Source organism: Miscanthus floridulus, chromosome 19 (genome assembly GCF_019320115.1).
Source record: "Miscanthus floridulus cultivar M001 chromosome 19, ASM1932011v1, whole genome shotgun sequence".
NCBI classification, from domain to species: domain Eukaryota; kingdom Viridiplantae; phylum Streptophyta; class Magnoliopsida; order Poales; family Poaceae; genus Miscanthus; species Miscanthus floridulus.
In genome coordinates this window covers 40,611,402-40,631,002 of record NC_089598.1, presented here as the reverse complement: position 1 = coordinate 40,631,002, position 19,601 = coordinate 40,611,402, and the positions used below count along the sequence as shown (strand labels likewise).

Genomic DNA, 19,601 nt, shown 5'->3' with positions numbered 1-19,601 from the left:
GTTGTCCAAAAAAAAACAGACCATGCAGCCACAAGGACCATGTGACCAGCACAGCCCCACAAAGACCAGACAACACATGAGACTTATCCCATCATAGACAACAACTGAAAGATACATTAAGAGACAGTGTGCAACTGACCTCACGAGCTCGTTTACCCCTTCCATAATGCTGTGTATCAAGCCCCCCAAGTTCACCCTTCTTCCTCACATTCACCTTTACTGTTTTCACATTTGATGATGGCTCGTAAAGTTTCATAGCATGGCAGAAGGGCTTGAGATCATCATCAGTTACAAGACGATAAGGCAATACTGCAGGATCTAGCCCACTAGTTGAAACATCCTGAACCACCTTTTGCCAAGCTGCCTGTAAGGACACAACAATATTACAAGATGGCAAATATGTAGAAGCTTTAGCTGAAAGCAACTTATAGAAATTCAGCGTACCATTTCTTCTTCTCTCCTTTGCTTGTCAATAGACTCAAATATGTCAATCTCAGCTTCACTGCAATACAGAAAGTCAAGCAATGTTATGTAAATACAAACATTCATAATGTCGAAACAATCGGATCTTACCTTCGAGCTAGAATATCATTCAGAGCATCATCGTCTAACACTGGAGCTGCTTCTTCCTTCTTACACTCACGTAGGAGTGATTCAAGATACTCTCTTCGATCTTCAGCACTGAAATAGCACCCCATTGTATAAATTAGGAGGGTGAGGATGGGACCTATGGGTGCTAAATTATTTGAGACAATAGAAGGATTTACCTTGTGTTATTGTCAAAAAAGCCAGCCGTTATACTCTGATTAGCAACACCTAATTTGTGTTCTGCTGAAGCCCTGACTTGCTCTTCAACAGTTCGGACCTTATATTCATTAAAATAGGCTAAAAGTCAAAAACAAATGGCAAGAGATTTTTCATCTCAACTAGTAGAAGGTATTAATTTGGTTAAACCAAGAAAAAATTCCTGAGATATTCAGGTCATCACAAAATCACATAGGGTTTCTGCTATGGCACAAACAGATAAATAATACAGAAAAATCTCAACATGACGTTTTGTATAGTCATTATCAAAGAACTTTTTAGTATCAAAAGCACTACTTTATTCGTTTGGCTTACCCAAAAAAATTGTTCATTTCGATTGAGAAACATCAAATTGTGTTGTGCCTTCAAGCAATAGCTGCTTTATTAAGAGAACTATTAGTATCCAATATCCATGGGTTTCTGCACTCCCCTAAGCTAAATGCATCTATTATTATTTTCTGTGGTTTCTTATATGAGAGTGGATTTCATCCAAGGGTCCCTTGTAGCCGTGTCCCAGCTAATGAATTGAGCATGTCGCAATGCGTTGAATATTTTTTGAAACATGATGCATGTGGTACATATAAAATTAAATAAACATGAAAAATAAAATTTCAAATTCATCCTAGATGTCAAGAAACAAAACAGACAAACAATGGTATGAATTAGCCTACTTGCAAAATAAAGCAAGGGAAAGGCTTCCTAGAAATTCCCTTCCCCCGACCACCCACACTGTGTGGTAGCTTTCAACACTAGCCACTGGGTAAGCTCAATTGATTTGTTAACTACTCCCTCCATTCCAAATTGTAAGTTGTTTTGGCTTTTCGAGGTACAGAAAAAGCAATGAACATAAATATACGCTACGTCTAGATACATAGTAAATGAAGTGGCGGCAAGCGTCTGGTGTCCTATGTGACAAAAGGGTACCACAGAAGCTAAAAAGCAAGTTTTATAGGACGGCGATTAGACCTGCTATGTTGTATGGTGCAGAATGTTGGCCTACGAAAAGACGACATATTCAACAGCTAAGTGTCGCGGAAATGCGTATGTTGCGTTGGATTTGCGGTCATACAAGAAGGGATCGAGTTCGGAACGATGATATACGTGAGAGATTAGGGGTAGCGCCAATTGAAGAAAAGCTTGTCCAACACCGGTTGAGATGGTTTGGACATGTGCAACGGAGACCTCCAGATGCACCGGTGCGTAGTGGAATCCTAAGTCAGGATAGTAACGTGAAGAGAGGCAGAGGAAGACCGAAGTTGACTTGGGTAGAGGCAATAAAAGGAGACTTGAAAGGATGGAATATACCCAAAGACTTAGCCTTAGATAGGAGTGCTTGGAAGACAGCTATTCACGTGCCTGAACCTTGATTGCTTCTGTTGGGTTTCAACTCTAGCCTACCCCAACTTGTTTGGGACTTAAAGGCTTTGTTGTTGTTGTTGTTGTTGTGTCTAGATACATAGTAAAAGCTAAAAGGCCTTACAATTTGGGGCAGAGGGAGTAGATAAACAAACTTTCAACCTAACACCACAAGAAATGATTACCGTTTCTAAACGTAAAACAAGAACCTCCTTCTTTTGACCAATCCTGTGGGCCCTCGCCTGTGCTTGCAGGTCAACCTGGATAAAAATCAATTAGTAGTGAGCAGCACGTTGTGTCCTCTTATAAAAAGAGTAATAAGCGTATATATATAACATTATAACTAGATATTTAGCTACCTGAGGATTCCAATCAGTATCAAATATGATAACTGTATCGGCTGCTTGGAGATTGACCCCAACACCTCCAGCTCGGATACTACCAAAAAGAGGTAGATAACAGTTAGAGCTAAGTAATTGTTTGTCATTAGATAAATAGGTTTAAATAAATATTAATCAAATCAGTAGCCCAATCATACTTCGTGAGTTTGCTAAGCTCACTTTTTGATAAAAACTTGCAATACAATTGTAACATACCTAAGAAGAAAAATGAACGCTTGAGAATTAGGATCATTAAATTTATCGATAAGAGCTCCTCTTTCCTGGCCAGAAGTGTGCCCATCCAATCGAAGGTATTTATACTTTTTCCAAAACAGGTAATCCTCCATTACATCAAGCAATCTTGTCATTGTAGAAAAAAGTAGAACCTGGAGGATTGTAGTTGCCATCAGTGATCCAGAACTAATCACCAGAAAAGGAACAAAGATACGAAAAAAGACGAGGGAGCAGGAGGGGAGGGATGAACATTCAAGTTCAACTGGCAACTAGAGAAAAAAAAAAGGAACAATCAAATTCTAAGTCAGACTAAATCCAAATAATATTCACTCACCCTATGGCCAGTCGCTTTGAGTTTGGGCAGCAATCTGTCCAACATCTCAAGTTTTCCGCAGAGCCTCACAATAGATGGCAGGTAATGTTTAGGTAGATAGCCCTCAATCTACAAGAGAACCCAAATGGTTGCTGGCAAACATAAGGATTCAAAAATAACAAGAGTGAGGAAGAATGGAAGATTTGCATTCTACCTCTTCAACATGAAGTTGGCTCAGGTAAGGATGGTTGCATATGTTCCTCAATTCCATGACAGAGTTGTGCACGGAGCGAATCTAAAGACAATAACGCAGTATCTTAAAGACCAAATCCATGAAATACTCAGCAAATGATCAATGAAACATACTAGCTAGCACGACCCAGAACAGTAAGATGATACACACCTTAACGGCTCCAAACGCACCAAGATTTTCTTCCACCCTTGTCATGAGAAGTTTCTGATAAGCAGATGCCTCACATCTTACAAGTCTTTCAATTTTCTCAGGCAGCTCATTTTCGACCTGAAGTTAGTAAAACAAAACTTGCATAATTATCTGGACACAGACAAAGATGAGAAACATACGAATACAACAATAATCCAAATTAATGAGCAAATTGCTAAAAGCTAACTAAAAGATCTTGATAAAGGATGAACTAGCTCTTGTATTGATACAAGACTAACAAAGGATGAACTAGCTCTTGTATTGATACAAGACTAACACAAGAGAGAGAGGGGGAAGCACACAGGCGACAGCCAGGGAAGATTCCCAGGCATCAGCCGTCTAGCAGCAAAAGGAGAAGTAAATACTAGCAGTAAAGAGGGGGAGTAAGTAGGTGACAGCCAGGGTAGGTTCCAGTCAGCTAGTAATAAAGGAAGCAGTAAACACACTAACCCCCCCCCCCCCCCCCCCCCCCCCCCCCCGGCGGGCTCGCTGATATGAAGGCTGGAGCGAAAATCTTGGAACACAGAGGTGGGAAGACCCTTGGTGAAGATGTCAGCAAACTGGGACATCGTTGGTATGTGAAGAACCCGAACATCGCCAATGGCGACCCGTTCACGAACGAAGTGGAGATCAATCTCAACATGCTTCGTGCGTTGATGTTGTACGGGATTGGTGGACAAGTATACTGCATTGACATTGTCGCAGTAGACCAGTGTGCTCCGAGGCAGTGGAGCATGCAATTCCTGTAGAAGTTGGCGGAGCCAGCAAGTTTCAGCAACTCCATTCGCCACAGCCCGGTATTCAGCTTCGGCACTTGAACGAGAGACTGTGTTTTGGCGTTTTGAAGACCAAGAAACCAGATTGGCGCCAAGAAACACAGCATAGCCTGAAGTGGAGCGGCGAATGTCGGGACACCCAGCCCAATCGGCATCAGTATAGACCACAAGTTCAGAAGGAGTGGAGGGCTGAAGGTGCAGGCCATGGCTGAGAGTTCCCTGAAGATAGCGGAGAATCCTCTTAACAGCAGACAAGTGAGGTTCGCGAGGATCATGCATGTGAAGGCATACTTGTTGAACAGCATGAGCAATGTCTGGTCTTGTGAAAGTAAGGTACTGCAGGGCTCCTGTAAGACTGCGATAGTGGGTAGGATCAGTGACAGGAGCACCTTCAGTAGCAGAAACTTTAGCATGAGTGTCCACAGGCGTGCTACACGGTTTGCAATCCATCATACCAGCACGTTTGAGGATGTCAATGGTGTACTGCTGTTGTGACAGGAAGAGACCACCTGAATGTTGCGTGACTGAAATGCCCAAAAAGTGATGCAAAAGACCAAGGTCTTTCATGGAGAATTCTTGTTGCAAGGCAGTGATAGTGCGGTGGAGAGAGGCACTAGAGGCAGTCAGAACAATGTCATCCACATAGAGTAGTAGGTAAACAATCTCATTGCCTCGGTGGTAAATGAACAGAGAGGTGTCAGACTTTGCTTCAACAAACCCGAGAGACAAGAGGTAGGTGGCAAACCGGCTGTACCAAGCGTGAGGTGCCTGCTTCAGACCATACAGAGACTTGTTGAGGCGGCAAACATGATCAGGATGAGCAGTGTCAATAAATCCAGTGGGTTGGCAGCAATAGACAGTCTCGGAGAGGGTGCCATGGAGGAAGGCATTCTTGACATCCAGTTGATGAATAGGCCACTGCTGTGAGAGAGCCAAAGAGAGGACTGCACGGACCGTTGCTGGTTTCACCACAGGACTAAAGGTCTCATCATAATCCACTCCTGGACGTTGGGTAAAACCACGGAGAACCCACCGAGCCTTGTAGCAATCAAAGGAGCCATCAGCATTGAACTTCTGACGAAAAATCCACTTGCCAGTTACCACATTTGCACCAGATGGTCGGGGAACGAGATCCCATGTGTTATTGGACAGAAGAGCCGCATACTCTTCTTCCATTGCAGTTCGCCAATTAGGATCAGCAAGAGCACTCCGATAAGTCTTCGGAATGGGAGAGATGGCTGCAGCATGATAGATGGCAGGCTGACGGAAGCCAAGTTTCCCTCTAGTGGTCATGGAGTGATGATTCACCACTTGATGAACTGGAACAGCACCCTGGGGCAATGTAACAGGAGCAGCAGCAACCGAAGGACCGTGTGTCAGCCCTGAATTAGCAGCACCCGGAGTACCTTGTGACAGCCCAGAATCTGCAGTAGCTGGAGTACCTTGTGACAGCCCAGAATCAGCAGCAACTGGAGAAACACGAGTTGGGTGACGCCGGGTGTAGACATGAATGATGGTGCGCGCAGGGGGCACAACAGGGGGAGCTGGTGGAGCAGGAGCAGCAGCAGGGGCGTTGTGATGTTCCGCCGAGGGAGCCGAGGCTGCGCGCGGCGCAGGAAGGGGCTGGTAAGGACCTGCCAGGTCCACAGGCTCAGCCAGCACTGGTGTGACAGGAGTCACAGTGGCAGCTGGCGAGACACCGAGTGAACCAGGGTTGACTCCGCCGAAGGTACCTGAAGGGGAGGAGCCAGCAGAGAGGCCTGGAAGGCACACCGAGGGCTCAAACTCATCCAAAAAATCAAAATCATTAGTGGTGGGGGGTGACGGTGTCTTGGCAAAGGGAAAATTTGTCTCATCAAAGGTAACATGACGAGAGATGATGATGCGGTTGGAGAGGTCAAGACACCGAAATCCCTTATGATTAGAAGAATAACCCAGGAAAACACAGAGTGGAGCAAGGGGAAAGTTTGTGAGGGGCAGTGGCAGACATGTTAGGACAACAAGCACAGCCAAAGACCCGAAGGTGGAAGTAGGAGGGATGAGAGCCGAACAAGGCGAAGTGAGGAGTGGCGAACTCCAGAGTTTTTGTGGGGAGACGGTTTAGTAAATAAGTGGCAGTGTGAAGGCCTTCAACCCGGTAGGAAGTAGGCAAGGAAGCTTGGAAGAGAAGGGAGCGCACAATATTGTTAATGGAGCGAAGAATGCGTTCAGCCTTCCCGTTTTGGGAGGAGGTGTAAGGACAGGACAAACACCGTGAGTGAGGAAGAAAAAGCAGGCGGAGGAATTGTCAAATTCATGCCCATTGTCGCACTGGACGTTTTTTATGGTGCAGCCAAACTGAGTGGTCACGTACGAAAAGAAATTTGCCAAGGTAGAAAAAGTCTCGGACTTGAGCCGCAAAGGGAAAGTCCAGATAAAGTGAGAGTGATTGTCAAGAATAACGAGATAATATTTATACCCGGACACACTCTTGATAGGAGAGGTCCACAAGTCACAATGAATTAAATCGAAATTCTTAAGAGCACGAGATGAAGAGTTGGCAAATGGTAAGCGAATATGAAGACCAAGTTGACAAGCATGACACAGTTGATCACTAGAGTGATGAGTACATGAAATAGCAGAAACACTAGATAGTTTGAAGAGTGCTTCATGGCCAGGATGCCCAAGACGACGATGCCAAACAGCAGCTGGAGCAGCAGTGATGAGGGCACATGAAGAGGAGGAAGCGGCCGGCGGCATCAAGGAGTAAAGGGGGCCGGAGCTATTGCACCTGATGATCTCGTTCCTGGAATGAAGATCCTTCACAGAGAGACCAAAAGGATCAAACTCAACAGAACAGTTGTTATCAGTAGTGAATTGTCTAACAGAAATGAGGTTCTTAATAATGTTGGGAGCAACAAGAACATTATTAAGACGAAAGGTTCCTGGAAGGACAGCATCACCCGTAGCTGTCACAGGAAGAGTGGAACCATTTCCAACAACAATGGATGAAGGACAACTGGACAAGTAAAATGAGGTGGTCGGAAAAGAGAAATGTTACCGGCATCAGGCGTCATATGATTAGAGGCGCCGGAATCCATGACCCAGTCAGTGAAAGCAGGTGGAGTGAGGCTCATGGTGCTGAAGGAGTTGGCCAGAGCCTGCTGATTCCAGGAGCCGGTCCAGGGAGACTGGGAAGGGGCCTGGTACACCTGCTGTTGCGGCTGCTGCTGATGGTACTGCTGCTGGTTCATGGAAAAAGCCGGGGCAGTCAGCATGGGTGGAAAGCCCGGTGGTGGAGGGATACCGTAGGGATTGGGCGCCGCCATGAATGCCTGCTGAGGTGCAGGGTGACCAGAACGCCCATCTGGAGGAGGACCATGGGGCTGCTGCTGCTGCTGGCCACGAGTGGGCCACACGGTGAAGGAGCCTGTCCAGGGTTGTAGAAGGAAGGCCAAGGGGAGCCACCCTGGCTGCCGTTGCCACCTTTGCCGCTGTTCCCACGGCGATAATGCCGCTTGCCGCCATTGCTACCAGAACCAGCACCAGCACCGTGGTGGCTGGGACCGGTGCCAGGAGCCCGATTGGAGGCACCGTGGAGAGAGGGGCCCCCAGGTTGCCGCACCTGAAAGGTGTTGGTGGCGCTGGACTTCGGCTGCGAGGCGAGGAGAGCTGTCGGTGGCTGGGACACAGGGGGGTCCAGCGTGAGCTCCTCAAGTTGGAGATCATTGCGGACTTCATTGAACGTCGGGAACGGACGGGTCAGCTTCAAGAGGGCCTTCATGTGGTCATACTTGGCGTTGAGGCCACGAAGGACATTGAGGACAAGGGTGCAGTCAGTGATGACCTCACCGAGATCGCCTAGAGCATCTGCCATACCTTTCATCTTGCAGCAGTAGTTGCGGATGAGCAAGTCACCTTGGACGAACGCGCGGAACTCTATGTCGAGGTAGAGAGCGTGAGTCTCGCGGTTGCCCAAGAATTGTTCCTCGATGCCAATCCAAGCGTCGCGTGCTGAGCCGCCGCGTTCGCGAACGGTGTCCTGGAGTTCGACAGCGAGGGTGCCAAACAGCCAAGGCAGCACAACGCAGTCCATCCGGTGCCAAGAAGGACGGGCGGGGCGGGGCGCGGTGCAGAGGACATGGTCGGCGAGAGCGTAGCGCTCGAGAGTAAGCAGCACTAAGTCGCGCCATCGGTTGTAGTGGGGGGCAGGAGATCGAGGACCACTGGCACGAGGGAGCGGATGTTCTGGACACCCGCAGCCTGGGCGTGGAGGTGGGCGACAAGGGCAGCTTCATTGTGGAGAGGAGCGTCGTCGTCGCTGAGGTTGGAGCCGTCGTCTTCAAGGGCCGGTGGGGCGGCACGGTCCCGAGCCACGGTAGCCGCGCGTTCGAGGGCGGCGGCCGCAGCGCGCTCGGCTTCCAGGGCAGCGAGGGCTGCTTGGACGCGGGCCTGGGCAGCGGCGGCGGCCTGGGTAGCAGCCGCAGCGGCCGTCTCCAGAGCGGCCTTCCCTTCAGCTGTAGCAGCGTCCTCTGCGCGCTGGCGAGCGGCGGCCTGCTCGTGCTCAGCCTACGCGGCGAGAGTGGTCGCATCAGACGGAAGCGGCAGCTCAGGGGCCATGGAGATAGGGAGATAGGGAGCGGAAGGAGACTGCAGGATCTTAAGAGTCTCGTGATACCATGATAGAGGATGAACTAGCTCTTGTATTCATACATGTTGAGTAAACCAAATTACAGGGATTTATGTAGGAGCTAGACTAACACGAGAGAGGGGGGGAAGCACACAGGCAACAGCCAGGGAAGATTCCCAGGCATCAGCTGTCTAGCAGCAAAAGTAAATACTAGCAGTAAAGAAGGGGAGTAAGTAGGTGACAGCCAGGGGAGGTTCCTAGGCAGTCAGCTAGTAATAAAGGAAGCAGTAAACATGCTAACAGATCTGTCCAATGCACTACCCCCTCAGTTACTTTCCATAAGTCCATTTTAACGTATTAGGATTTGTAGAAGTCTTTACATGTCCATTTTGACCATACAATTTACAGAATATATGTTTAACTGGGTTGTGGAATGTGAATCTATTGATATAACTTTCAACTCAAAATGCATATAATTTGCTTAATTGTTAGTCAAAATTTATCAAATTAAATTCTAATACACCCTATAGAAAGAGATGGAAGCAGTACTTCTTTTCGGTTTGTTGAATATCAACTGTTCAGTACCAGCGTCAAGTTTCAAAAACAACTAAAAGAGAATAGAAGACATTTTGGTTGGCTTGAATTTAACTATAGGACAAGAAATACGCTTGAGACAACAGAAATCACTCGCTCCCACTGTCTGCAAATGTAAGTTCTTTCCTATTGTTCATGTGCAAGTCACGACCCAGCCAATGTCAATATGGTGGAAAAGGCACAATTTCAAAGGTAATGTCAGTAACTGAGATAAAAAAAATAGTGAAAGAAAGCATAATAAATGTGCCTTCTCACATATATTAGTGGTCAAAGCTGTAAAATCCTGGCTGCACATGCAACAATATGCCAAAATGGAAAACATTTCAAATCAATTTAGCTTAAACAAAACTAGATAGACTCATAAAGGCACATGAAGCAAACTAAAAGTAGACAACTTTGAACTACCAATCATGGAGAACGTAGACCAAACAAAGCTAATGGAGAATGCAGTGGATTGCTGGAACGTCAATATGCAATTATTTGATTATTCCCCAAAACAGGCATTAAGATTGTGAAATCAAAGACCTTATGCTTAAGTCTTCGGAGTACAAAGGGCCGAAGAACCTGGTGAAGACGATTTATGATCAGCAAGTTTTCCTCCTCCGAAAGTAAGGCCTTTAAACAGAAAATATATGCAGTCAAACATCATTCCTTAGAACAGAACAGTCCACTACTGAGGGAAACAAATAAAACTGAGGTTGTACCTCATCAGGTGAATTATCACCATTACTTTCAAATGGTTTGTTAAACCACTGAGAAAAGTCCTCTGATGAATTAAATATATTGGGTAACAGAAAATTCAAAAGTGCCCACAGCTCCTCAAGATTATTCTTCACAGAAAAAGCAGGCCAAATTAGCAAAGAAAGACAGAAAGGGTGGTCATAAATGGTAGTTCAGTACTACGTTTGTTCCAAAAGATAGGTCATTTTAGTTTTGTCACAAACCAAACTTCTCTAACTTGGACCAAGTTTATACCTTATGGAAAAATATATTAGCATCTACAATACCAAACAAATGAACTATCATGAGTCATGACATATTTCATGGTGGACTTAATAAAACAGATCTCATGTTATAGCAGTTTGTGTATCTTTCAAAAAACTTTATCGAAGTTAGACAAGTTTAACTTCTGACAAAACAACCTACATTTGGATCAGGGTGAGTGGTATATTAGTAATATAGAGGGTAGAGGCCATTTTAGATCAGAAAACAGCTGGTGCAGAAATTGCTTGAAAAGCAAAGAGTGAATTAATGAATAACAGTACAAATGCAAACTTCAGAACCTGAAGAGGCGTTCCTGTTAATAATAGCCGATGAGAGCTCCGATAAAGCTTCAAATCAGCATTAAGCTTACAAGAAGCATTTTTAATACGATGCCCTTCATCAATTATTATATAGTGCCATTGTATTTTGCTTAGTTTTGGCCTATCATGCTTGTTCATCAAGTACTCGTATGTTGTCAAAAGAACATTGAACTTCTGATGAACAATCATCTCTCTGAAAGAAAATAGCTGAAGTGAATAAAAACTCCACATGGACTAGTGCAAGATGAATTGAAAAAAAAAACATTTACTTGAACATCTTGCGCCTTTCTTCTGGAGGACCAGCATAAGCAATTTTATTTATATTAGGTGCCCAGAAGCGGAGTTCAGATTCCCATCCAGGAAGAACAGATGATGGTACAACCACGAGAAAAGGTCCACGGTCATTTTTTATTTCCATAAGGTAGCATAACAAAGAGATTACCTGCCAAAGTAGGAAGGCAAATAAGAAGGATTCTTGTATTCATGTATTATTTTAAACAACTACAGAACAGATGAAATTAAGTGTTGAACACACTGCACTAGGTCTTACTTGCACTGTTTTACCAAGACCCATCTCATCTGCTAAAATACCATTCAAATTATTATTGTACAACGAAACCAGCCAACGCAAGCCATTCATCTGGTACCTGTACAATAGCAAGCAAGTAGCAAACCAATAAAAATGTATAAATGATCAAATACGTGACCGCAACAGCAAAAAACAAGAATATCTGATCACACGCAAAAATTTAAGGAAACAAAATAGTAGCATAATGAATAGTGCAGCTTACTCTCGCAATTTGCCACCCTGAAGATAAGACGGCTGATCATTTACAGTTTCCTTCACACTAGAAAAACGTAAGGAACCGTGTCAGAATTAGAAAAGGACTGGGAATTTAATTAGCAAATTATGAACATTAGAATACAAGGGGGGAGTCTAAAACTAAGCACATGCTTGTACTTCCCATTAACAAAGGAAGATGTCTTTTGTCCAATTCATAAGTACCTGTGTGCCAGTTGATAGTACTTTTCATTACTTTCCAGATAATGCTGCAAAGAGGAAATCGCACTTGAGTAAATATCAAACATGAAGGAATCAGAAATCTATATACCAGAAAACTAAGTAACCTGTGGCTGGTAGCTCTCATCTTCAATGTCGTTTGCAGTGTCACTCTTATCAGTAACAAAAGATGAGCCTGTGGACTTTGCATTCTGTAATTTATTCCCAAGTTTCTGTAGATATTTCTCAGTTTCACGCAATAGTTGCTTGACACGGTCAGATTTTGCATCCTACAATGTAGTAATGTTTATCAGAGGTGACTTAATCAAATAAATAGAGATTAAATGAAGGGCTAAGATCAAAATACCAGTAAATCAAAATAAAGCAAGACAAGACTCACCTGGACCATTCTAAGATAACCCTCAACATCATTGTTCTTAAGCAGATTGATTTTCTCACGTTGGATCCTATCCAGTTTCTCCCGATGAATTCTTTCTTTCCTTTTGTGAAATTCTTTTGCGTATCGATTGAACCCCTTCAAGCGCTCTCTCTTAGCCTTGAAGTTATCCTCGAGTTTCTCTCTGCAAAAGACATAGCGTAGAGATGACTTCAAATGGTTCAATGAAATGATGAAAGCAACAGAGATTGTCATCCAACCTGTGAGCCTCTATATCAGCAAAGAACTCCTTCTGTCTCTCACGAATTCTCTTTTGCCTTTCTTCCTTCATTTTCTGTTCAATTTTTTCAAGCTGTTTCACCCGCCGGCCATGCCTATGTTTCTTCAGTGATTTTATGCGCTCTAAGTCGGCTGTATTAGGCTTGAAAAAGTCCAGCAAAAATTCACTGCATGATAGAGTAGAAAAAAAAACATGGATTACATAGTTAAACAGACATATAGTCAGATTAACAAAAGAATAACACTGATTGGGGGGGGGGGGGGGGGGGTCTCCAACCTGCGTACACGACGTTGAAGTGGCAGAAGCTGAAGCTTTTTCAATTCAATGACACTCTTTGTCTTTGCGGAAAGATCTTCAGAAGAATTAACACTCTCCTGAAGATGAAGGAAACTTAAATTAGGTTTATAGCCAGCCAACAAACTACAAGATGTAAGTCTAGTGGTGTAAAAAAGAAACACACAAATGCACTAACAGTATAGCATACATAAACAAGTTGTTCTGATAACGGGAAAAAATAACGGCTAGAAGGAAAATTCTGATTGTTAAAATAACGTTGTCATGAAATAGAAATACGTATATAAACATATCTAATGATATTTTTCTCATTTCAGGCCCTCAAGAGAAGGGAAAGAGAGACCTTTAGCTTCTCATATGATGCTGACATTCTGCTGTGTAATTTATGCTGCTCTGATGCCCTCTTTTGTCTCTCATTGTAAATTCTCTTCCGGTAATCCAAGATCCATTTTTCTGTCATTGTGTGCTTTGGAGGAGATGACAATAAATCCTCATGCTCTGAGAGGTCCTCGTCTCCTTCATCAGCAGCCTGCTCAGGCACAATATCCACAACGTGGCTACAATTTTCAACATCATTACCAGCTCCGGCTGTCTCTGGAGTCCGATCTATTCCTGGTATATTGGAGTTGAAACCATCACCAGGCATATGGTGTGACTTTGAAGGTGCAAGTGATTCTTTAGTTTCCAGATTCAGATGTTGTCTAGTACTACCCAAAGCAGTAGATCCCTGGCCTCCCCAACTTAAATTCCGGCTCAAATTTTCAGCATCAGTCCTATGGATATCAGAGGCGATTCTTCTTGTATCTCCCTGAAAGTATGACTGTTGTGGCCCAGCTGGATTTTGAGATGCAGTTTCTTGGGAACGCATTTCAGAACTAGCTGAAGCTCCCTGCATAACAGAAGCTTGCTGGATATTTTTTACTTCCATCAATGACTTCTCCTGTTCAGCAACCTTGATCTTTTTTGTAGCATTTTCTGGGTCCTTCAATACGGAATCAACCTCTGCAATACTTCCTGCAGATGTGGATGGAAGTCTAGAGATATCAGTTTGCCTACAGAAGACACCAGAATTCTCCCGACTGCTACCATTTTCCTTTCCCAAAGCATCAGACACTCTGCCCTCGCTGCCCCTCTGACCTGCACTGTCACCTGATTTTCATGTATAAACCTATCATTGATATGACAAAACAAAATCACATAGATCACAATGTGTGTGTTTTTAGTTCTTACTTTCTGCAGGAGGCCCTCTGCCCAAAGCAATTTCAAGATGTACCTTCCTGGGCTGCAAATTATTCCTACAAGAAAAGGCAGCCTACATGGGTACCACAAAATGAAGTTTGGATGCCATGATCTGAAGCCTGGATATACTCAGTGAAACTACAACAAGAAAAAGATATACGAAAAGAAAAGCAGACCTAAATGCAAGAAATACTAAGCACTGTGCTCTGAGCTGCTTCAGCTGTTGTTCTTTAAATGGTGTGTTGGAAGAAGTGTGAGACATTGGACTTGGCCCGGTACTTCTGCTCGGAAGTGAAGATGGCCTGCCTTCCTGGAAAGATGCCTCGGCTCTCTGTGACACCCTGATAATACCTTGCCTTTCTTGCATGGGACTTCCCTGGAAAGTTACGTTACATTAGCCTCAAATAAGAACTCTCGAAGATTGCATTAGCTATTGAAGGTACCATTTTATAAATAAACAGATGAGCTGATGTTAGATGAGTAACTAAAAAGCTTCTCAAGATTGCTGGTGGAGGCAGGATACACCAGCTAGATGATGAACCTTGCTAGGAAACCAATTAAGGCATCCTCATAGAGATAAATTGAGACACATATGACGTATCAAATGCATTTCCGTGTAATCTCAATTCCAAACCTTATGAGAATGAATATCTAACCCTCCTGACTTAAGTGGACGGCATATTATCTAAAAGGTACAGTAATGATATCCAAAAAATAATATGCAAGTCCATGCACATAGGACCTCTAAGTATCAAAACAAAGGCCTTACATGAGGAATCCCAGGCTGAGATGCAACTTTAGACGTGGAATGAAGTTCAGTGCCAGTACTGCTGGAAGCCAACTCCTTGCCTTTGTCCAGAAACTGTGAGCTAGCTCCAAAGGAAGAGGGGTTGTAAGTTGGAATTGTGGGAAATTCCATTTGTGGTGCCGAGGTAGAGTTAAAAGCTCCTTGTGCCCCTACACTAACTTTGCCTGCAATAAAAGTAAGCTCATTATCAAGAAGATAAGTATGCGCACTCCTGTATCTCACCTTAGACTACTATATCTTGTTTAAGTATAAGTACCTTCGATAGTAACTCCAGACCTCACTAAATTGGGAATAGAACCTTGAGAATTCTTCAAGGTTGGAACTTGTGGGTTTTGGTTCCAACCAAAACCAGGATTAAATAAATTTGCTCCACCCTGTATACTTTTTTGCAACTCGATGGGGGCACCACTAGAGGCCAGTCCTTCAGGAAAATTTGGAATTTGAGCCATTGAGAATGGATTTGATGGTTTCGTCTTGTCCATTGTCCTCCCAGAAGGACCTTCTGGGTGAGTCCTGAGAAAAGGTGCACCACCATGTATCGGTGGCACCTGAGCAGTACCACCTTGCAGTATATGTGGCTGCTCATGCTCAAATCCCATGGAAGGTTGACCTTGTCTACCAGCCTTACCAACCTGTTTCCCCTTTCTGGTATTCTGTCCAGTGGACATAGCATCTGACTTTGAGTTGTCTTCAGAATGCAAATCCCCAGCTCCTTTTGAATCCATCCTTTTTCTCTTGGAAGAGGTTTTCTTACTTGTTTTCTCATCGGATTTCAAAGAATCGTGTGAATTCATAGATCTGGTGTCCTCCATCTGCAGACTTGCAGGGCTTTCAATGCCAGAGGATCTACCGCTCTTTTGTGACATGGACGCTTGATGAATATCAGCTGCTGAGAAATCTCCCCTATTTGGCCCTGTAGGTACCCTACCCGAAATAGATGCCCCATGCCTTGTCATATCAGTTGAACCTGATGACATAAAATAAGTGTCAGGAAGTAAAATTTATATCTTCAAAACTATTGGAAATCTTCTTTCAAATCTGCTTACCTGATGGAAGCTGCCACAGTCCAGCTTGTCCACTAGTTTGGGATGCATCACTTCCAACCATGGGAGACTGGTTACCAATGACCTCCTTGTCCTTTGACATGGCACCACTAGAATCCCCTGCCTGAGGACCACCAGCAAATGGAATTCGCGATGATCGCAATGCATCCATATCAATTCCATGTTGGTTCACAACTGTCTCCATAGCCCTGCCGATTTTACAGACAGTATGAAATATTTTAAATTAGGAAAAGGCAAAAGCAACAACCTACATTGTTAAACCTCTATATAACCTGCTGAAGTATGTAGCATCCTTTCACTTGGCATTTAAAGCATTCATGTAAAAAGTGTAACCAAGATTATTTGTCACTATAGATTGCAGTTTCCCGAGGGAGGGGGAGATGTCATGTGGGAATTGCAGTACTGCAGGCCGGCATCACGCAGGTTCAGGTTTCTGATGATTCTACTTCAGCATCAAGTTAGACTAAAGTTCAGATTAGAATTATTGAATTGGAGAAAGAATTCTTATTAGAATCTGAGAGTATTACGTTCAGGATTGGAATTAGTTTGTTGGAGAGAGGACTATATATACATCCACTCATTGTCAACCAAGAAATCAATCAAGAAGTTATAACCACAATTTTTACCCCTGAGCCTTGTCTTTTGGTGTAACGTCGTAACCGTGCCACCAAAGTTAAAGTGTTCAGTTCCATGTCCATTCCCATAGGCCATAGCATCACTACTCCCTACACGCTATACAGTTCCTTACCGCTGGCCATGACAGTGGCAATCATCTGACACCAATTAAGATATTACATCTAGATAGAGGACCTAATTCCAGTGTCATGAAGTATGAAGTTCCTCCCAACACATGTCACAACATTTGGTACTAGGCATGGCAATATTCATTGTGGTGGGATGAGGGTACCTCCAGTATTCTCTCCCTCAGCAAGCCATCAAATTTCTGAACCCCGAAAGAAGGAAACCTTAAAGAATCACTCCCTCTTCAAACCATGAATTTTCAAACCCCAAAAGAAGCAAGAAACAATAAGGACAACTGATTTCCCAAAACCCTTCCCAATATACAAATCCCTTCAGCATCTCACCAAAAATCTGCACAAGTCACAAGGATCAAACCCCTTTTGCACTGTAGCAGCCTTTTCTTCTTTTCCCCCTTCCCTGGAGGTTAGGGTGGCTATTTTTATATATATAGAAAAAAGCAGATTTGCTGCATTATAGGACCCATGTTGCCCTGAGGACCTATGTCCCTTCTGTTTGTTCCAACTTTCGTCTCCTAAATTAACTGGTTAGTCAGTCCTATAGCACCGGAAAAAACTTGTTTCAGTAAAATACGATACAAGGTTCCCTCCTTTAAGTTCTGTACCATTCTGCCTGTCTGATAGGTAGCTTTAGCAACTAACAGATTTTCTTTTCTTTTATATTTATTTTCTCCTTTTTTAGGGCACATCTATCACCCCCATTCTTCTTTTTTGCAACTCCAACACAAGAACAGTATGGCTATTAAATCAAAGAAACCAAAAAGAAGAAGCTCAATCCCAGGCCATTTAGAGAACTCCGTACGGAGAAACTGAAGAACACAAACCAATTTTTGAGTCATTTTCTCGTTTCTAGAAATAGTGAAGAAATAAATACACACCTCGATATGACTTGATATGGCAGTGACTGCTCCTTGCCACTTAGTTTCATATGCTGACATATCTGGAACATCAAACATAAAATAAGAAGCAAGTTGGTAGAGGTTTTTAGACTTTTCATGCCCTTCTGTATTATCAGTTGAGCTGCATACCACGTAAAGTTTTGTTGCTAGTTTAGCAGGCTCATCCTTCGACTCCTGAATAAGTTTATGTAGAAGTTTCGCGGCCTCCATCTCAACATGCTGTGATGATGCCATTTGTGAACTAGCCTGTCATCATAGCCGGTCATTACAAAATGCAAGAAAAAAAGAAGTATTCAGGGCAGTCTGTGATTCATGTTGAACAAGCAAATGTAGTTTCCTTTAAGCATCATATAATGGTGTAGAGGTACAGATACAATGGCATGATGTTTCAGGATTACTTTAGTATATGCAATGTATTATTGAACCATTAGCAGGTTTAGTAGGCGAAAACAGATGTAGTCCCACAGTCTCATGGCAATCCATGCTAGAACTTTGAAGAAAATATTGACCTAGGTTTTGCACGTTCACGCATCTGATAGTGTGGAAATACATACTAGATACCACACATGGTCCACTACAGTTATAGGTTTTTGCGGATAAAACAGCATAGATAGTGCAAAATCCCCATACAAAGTTTGGAATGACATTTCTGGTCTACAGCACATAACATGAACACCCGTCATAAACTAAAGCATTCGGGGCATGCAATGGAAGAGTTCCACTGATTGAAAATAGCAATCAACTTCAATTAGGATAGCATTCAGCTGAATTGTTGTTTAAATAAAAACCGATCATATGTAAAACAGGTATAAGTAGGTACCATTTACATAAACCTATTCCCTCGGTTTCAGAGCTGGTTTTCATATCCAAGCCGTATCCTAACCTAAGCAATCATTGGCGTAAGTGGTCAGTCTTTAAAACTACTTAAACTTTCTTTCTTTGCATCAATTCAAGATCCAAACAACCCCTAAACGTCGATATGCTCGACCAACTCGCCACATGGTGTGTTCAAAGCCACTAAGAAGCTGGATGTAGCAACTAGCTCTCCCCAAAAAAATCCCTGTATATTTCACACCCCAAAATTAGCCTACCGAGGTAGTAACCCTAGCTGGGAAACAGAACCACACTGGTTGCGACAACGATTCCCAAATCTGCGTACAAGGAGACCAAACCTACAACTCAGGCGAGCACGACCTGAAAGGGAAACACCCAGGCAAGCCGCGGCGACTTACAGTGATTGGGGATCGGAGAAAACCCTAGCGGGAGGACGGTAAAGGAGAGGGCGGGAGCCGCGGAGCCGCCGCGCAGGAGAACTAGTGGTCTCCGGCTGCGGCGGCGGCGTGAGAGTCCGGCAACCGCTGCGGCGATGGCAGGAGCAACGCCTACGTGCCCAAGCTCGAATTCGTCGCCTCCGCCATTTCCAGACTTCCAGTTCCTCAGTAGACCCCTGCAGTGCTGCACTCTCTCTCTCTATCTCTGTTCCGTGTGGTATTTCGGCTTATAGCGCGTCCTGTATATGGGCTCAACGGCGGGCTCAACTGTTTATTGGGCCGGGTTTTAGAAAAGAGTTGGGATTGCTCTTTTTTCACGCGGGTGTTTGTCTCTTCTTATAGAGCCTTTTACCATGTGCCATTATAAAAGATTGAAATTACCTATGTACCATTGAAATTTTCAAAAGTTTTCCTGTACCTTTGCACGAAATTTCTTTTCCCTACATGCCACTTCCGTCTATTTTGCTGGTAACAACAGCTAACGGCCACCCGAAAAGACGATTTTGCCCTTAGTGGTAGAATGCATCAAAATTTTGATTTTTCCCCTAGTGCCACTGTAACCGTCTGTGTTGAAAAAAAACTTCACTTTTTCCTCTATACCACTATAAAAAATTCACTGTAATATTTGTATATGTGCACATAAAAATTCTAATAAATACAGTAAATTTGCGATACATCCAAAAAAATTTGACAATTGCGACAGCCAAAATAAGTATTTAAATTAAGTACATTCAGACATAAAAGAGGTCCAAATTTATCATCGATATGTATTTTTCATT

The 19,601-nt window shown here is 43.7% G+C and overlaps 1 protein-coding gene across 1 annotated transcript in view; it reads right to left on the bottom strand.

The window, feature by feature from the left end:
• LOC136528904 (chromatin structure-remodeling complex protein SYD-like) overlaps positions 1-19,023 on the bottom strand; it is a 33,041-nt gene extending 14,018 nt beyond the window's left edge. The window contains exons 1-30 of the mRNA XM_066521898.1: positions 18,784-19,023; positions 17,681-17,797; positions 17,531-17,592; positions 15,877-16,082; positions 15,087-15,797; positions 14,792-14,994; positions 14,199-14,398; positions 14,014-14,078; positions 13,127-13,932; positions 12,766-12,863; positions 12,470-12,655; positions 12,213-12,393; positions 11,941-12,102; positions 11,819-11,862; positions 11,604-11,660; positions 11,363-11,459; positions 11,082-11,254; positions 10,792-11,005; positions 10,213-10,338; positions 10,034-10,123; positions 3,491-3,607; positions 3,302-3,382; positions 3,109-3,216; positions 2,757-2,926; positions 2,520-2,598; positions 2,346-2,420; positions 768-865; positions 574-681; positions 445-502; positions 140-364 (exon numbers count right to left, since the gene is read on the bottom strand). Of these exons, the coding sequence (XP_066377995.1) occupies positions 140-364; positions 445-502; positions 574-681; positions 768-865; positions 2,346-2,420; positions 2,520-2,598; positions 2,757-2,926; positions 3,109-3,216; positions 3,302-3,382; positions 3,491-3,607; positions 10,034-10,123; positions 10,213-10,338; positions 10,792-11,005; positions 11,082-11,254; positions 11,363-11,459; positions 11,604-11,660; positions 11,819-11,862; positions 11,941-12,102; positions 12,213-12,393; positions 12,470-12,655; positions 12,766-12,863; positions 13,127-13,932; positions 14,014-14,078; positions 14,199-14,398; positions 14,792-14,994; positions 15,087-15,797; positions 15,877-16,082; positions 17,531-17,592; positions 17,681-17,785 (4,905 nt within the window). The 5' untranslated portion in view covers positions 17,786-17,797; positions 18,784-19,023. The remainder of the gene's footprint in view (positions 1-139; positions 365-444; positions 503-573; positions 682-767; positions 866-2,345; positions 2,421-2,519; positions 2,599-2,756; positions 2,927-3,108; positions 3,217-3,301; positions 3,383-3,490; positions 3,608-10,033; positions 10,124-10,212; positions 10,339-10,791; positions 11,006-11,081; positions 11,255-11,362; positions 11,460-11,603; positions 11,661-11,818; positions 11,863-11,940; positions 12,103-12,212; positions 12,394-12,469; positions 12,656-12,765; positions 12,864-13,126; positions 13,933-14,013; positions 14,079-14,198; positions 14,399-14,791; positions 14,995-15,086; positions 15,798-15,876; positions 16,083-17,530; positions 17,593-17,680; positions 17,798-18,783) is intronic.
• Positions 19,024-19,601: the final 578 nt, after the last annotated feature.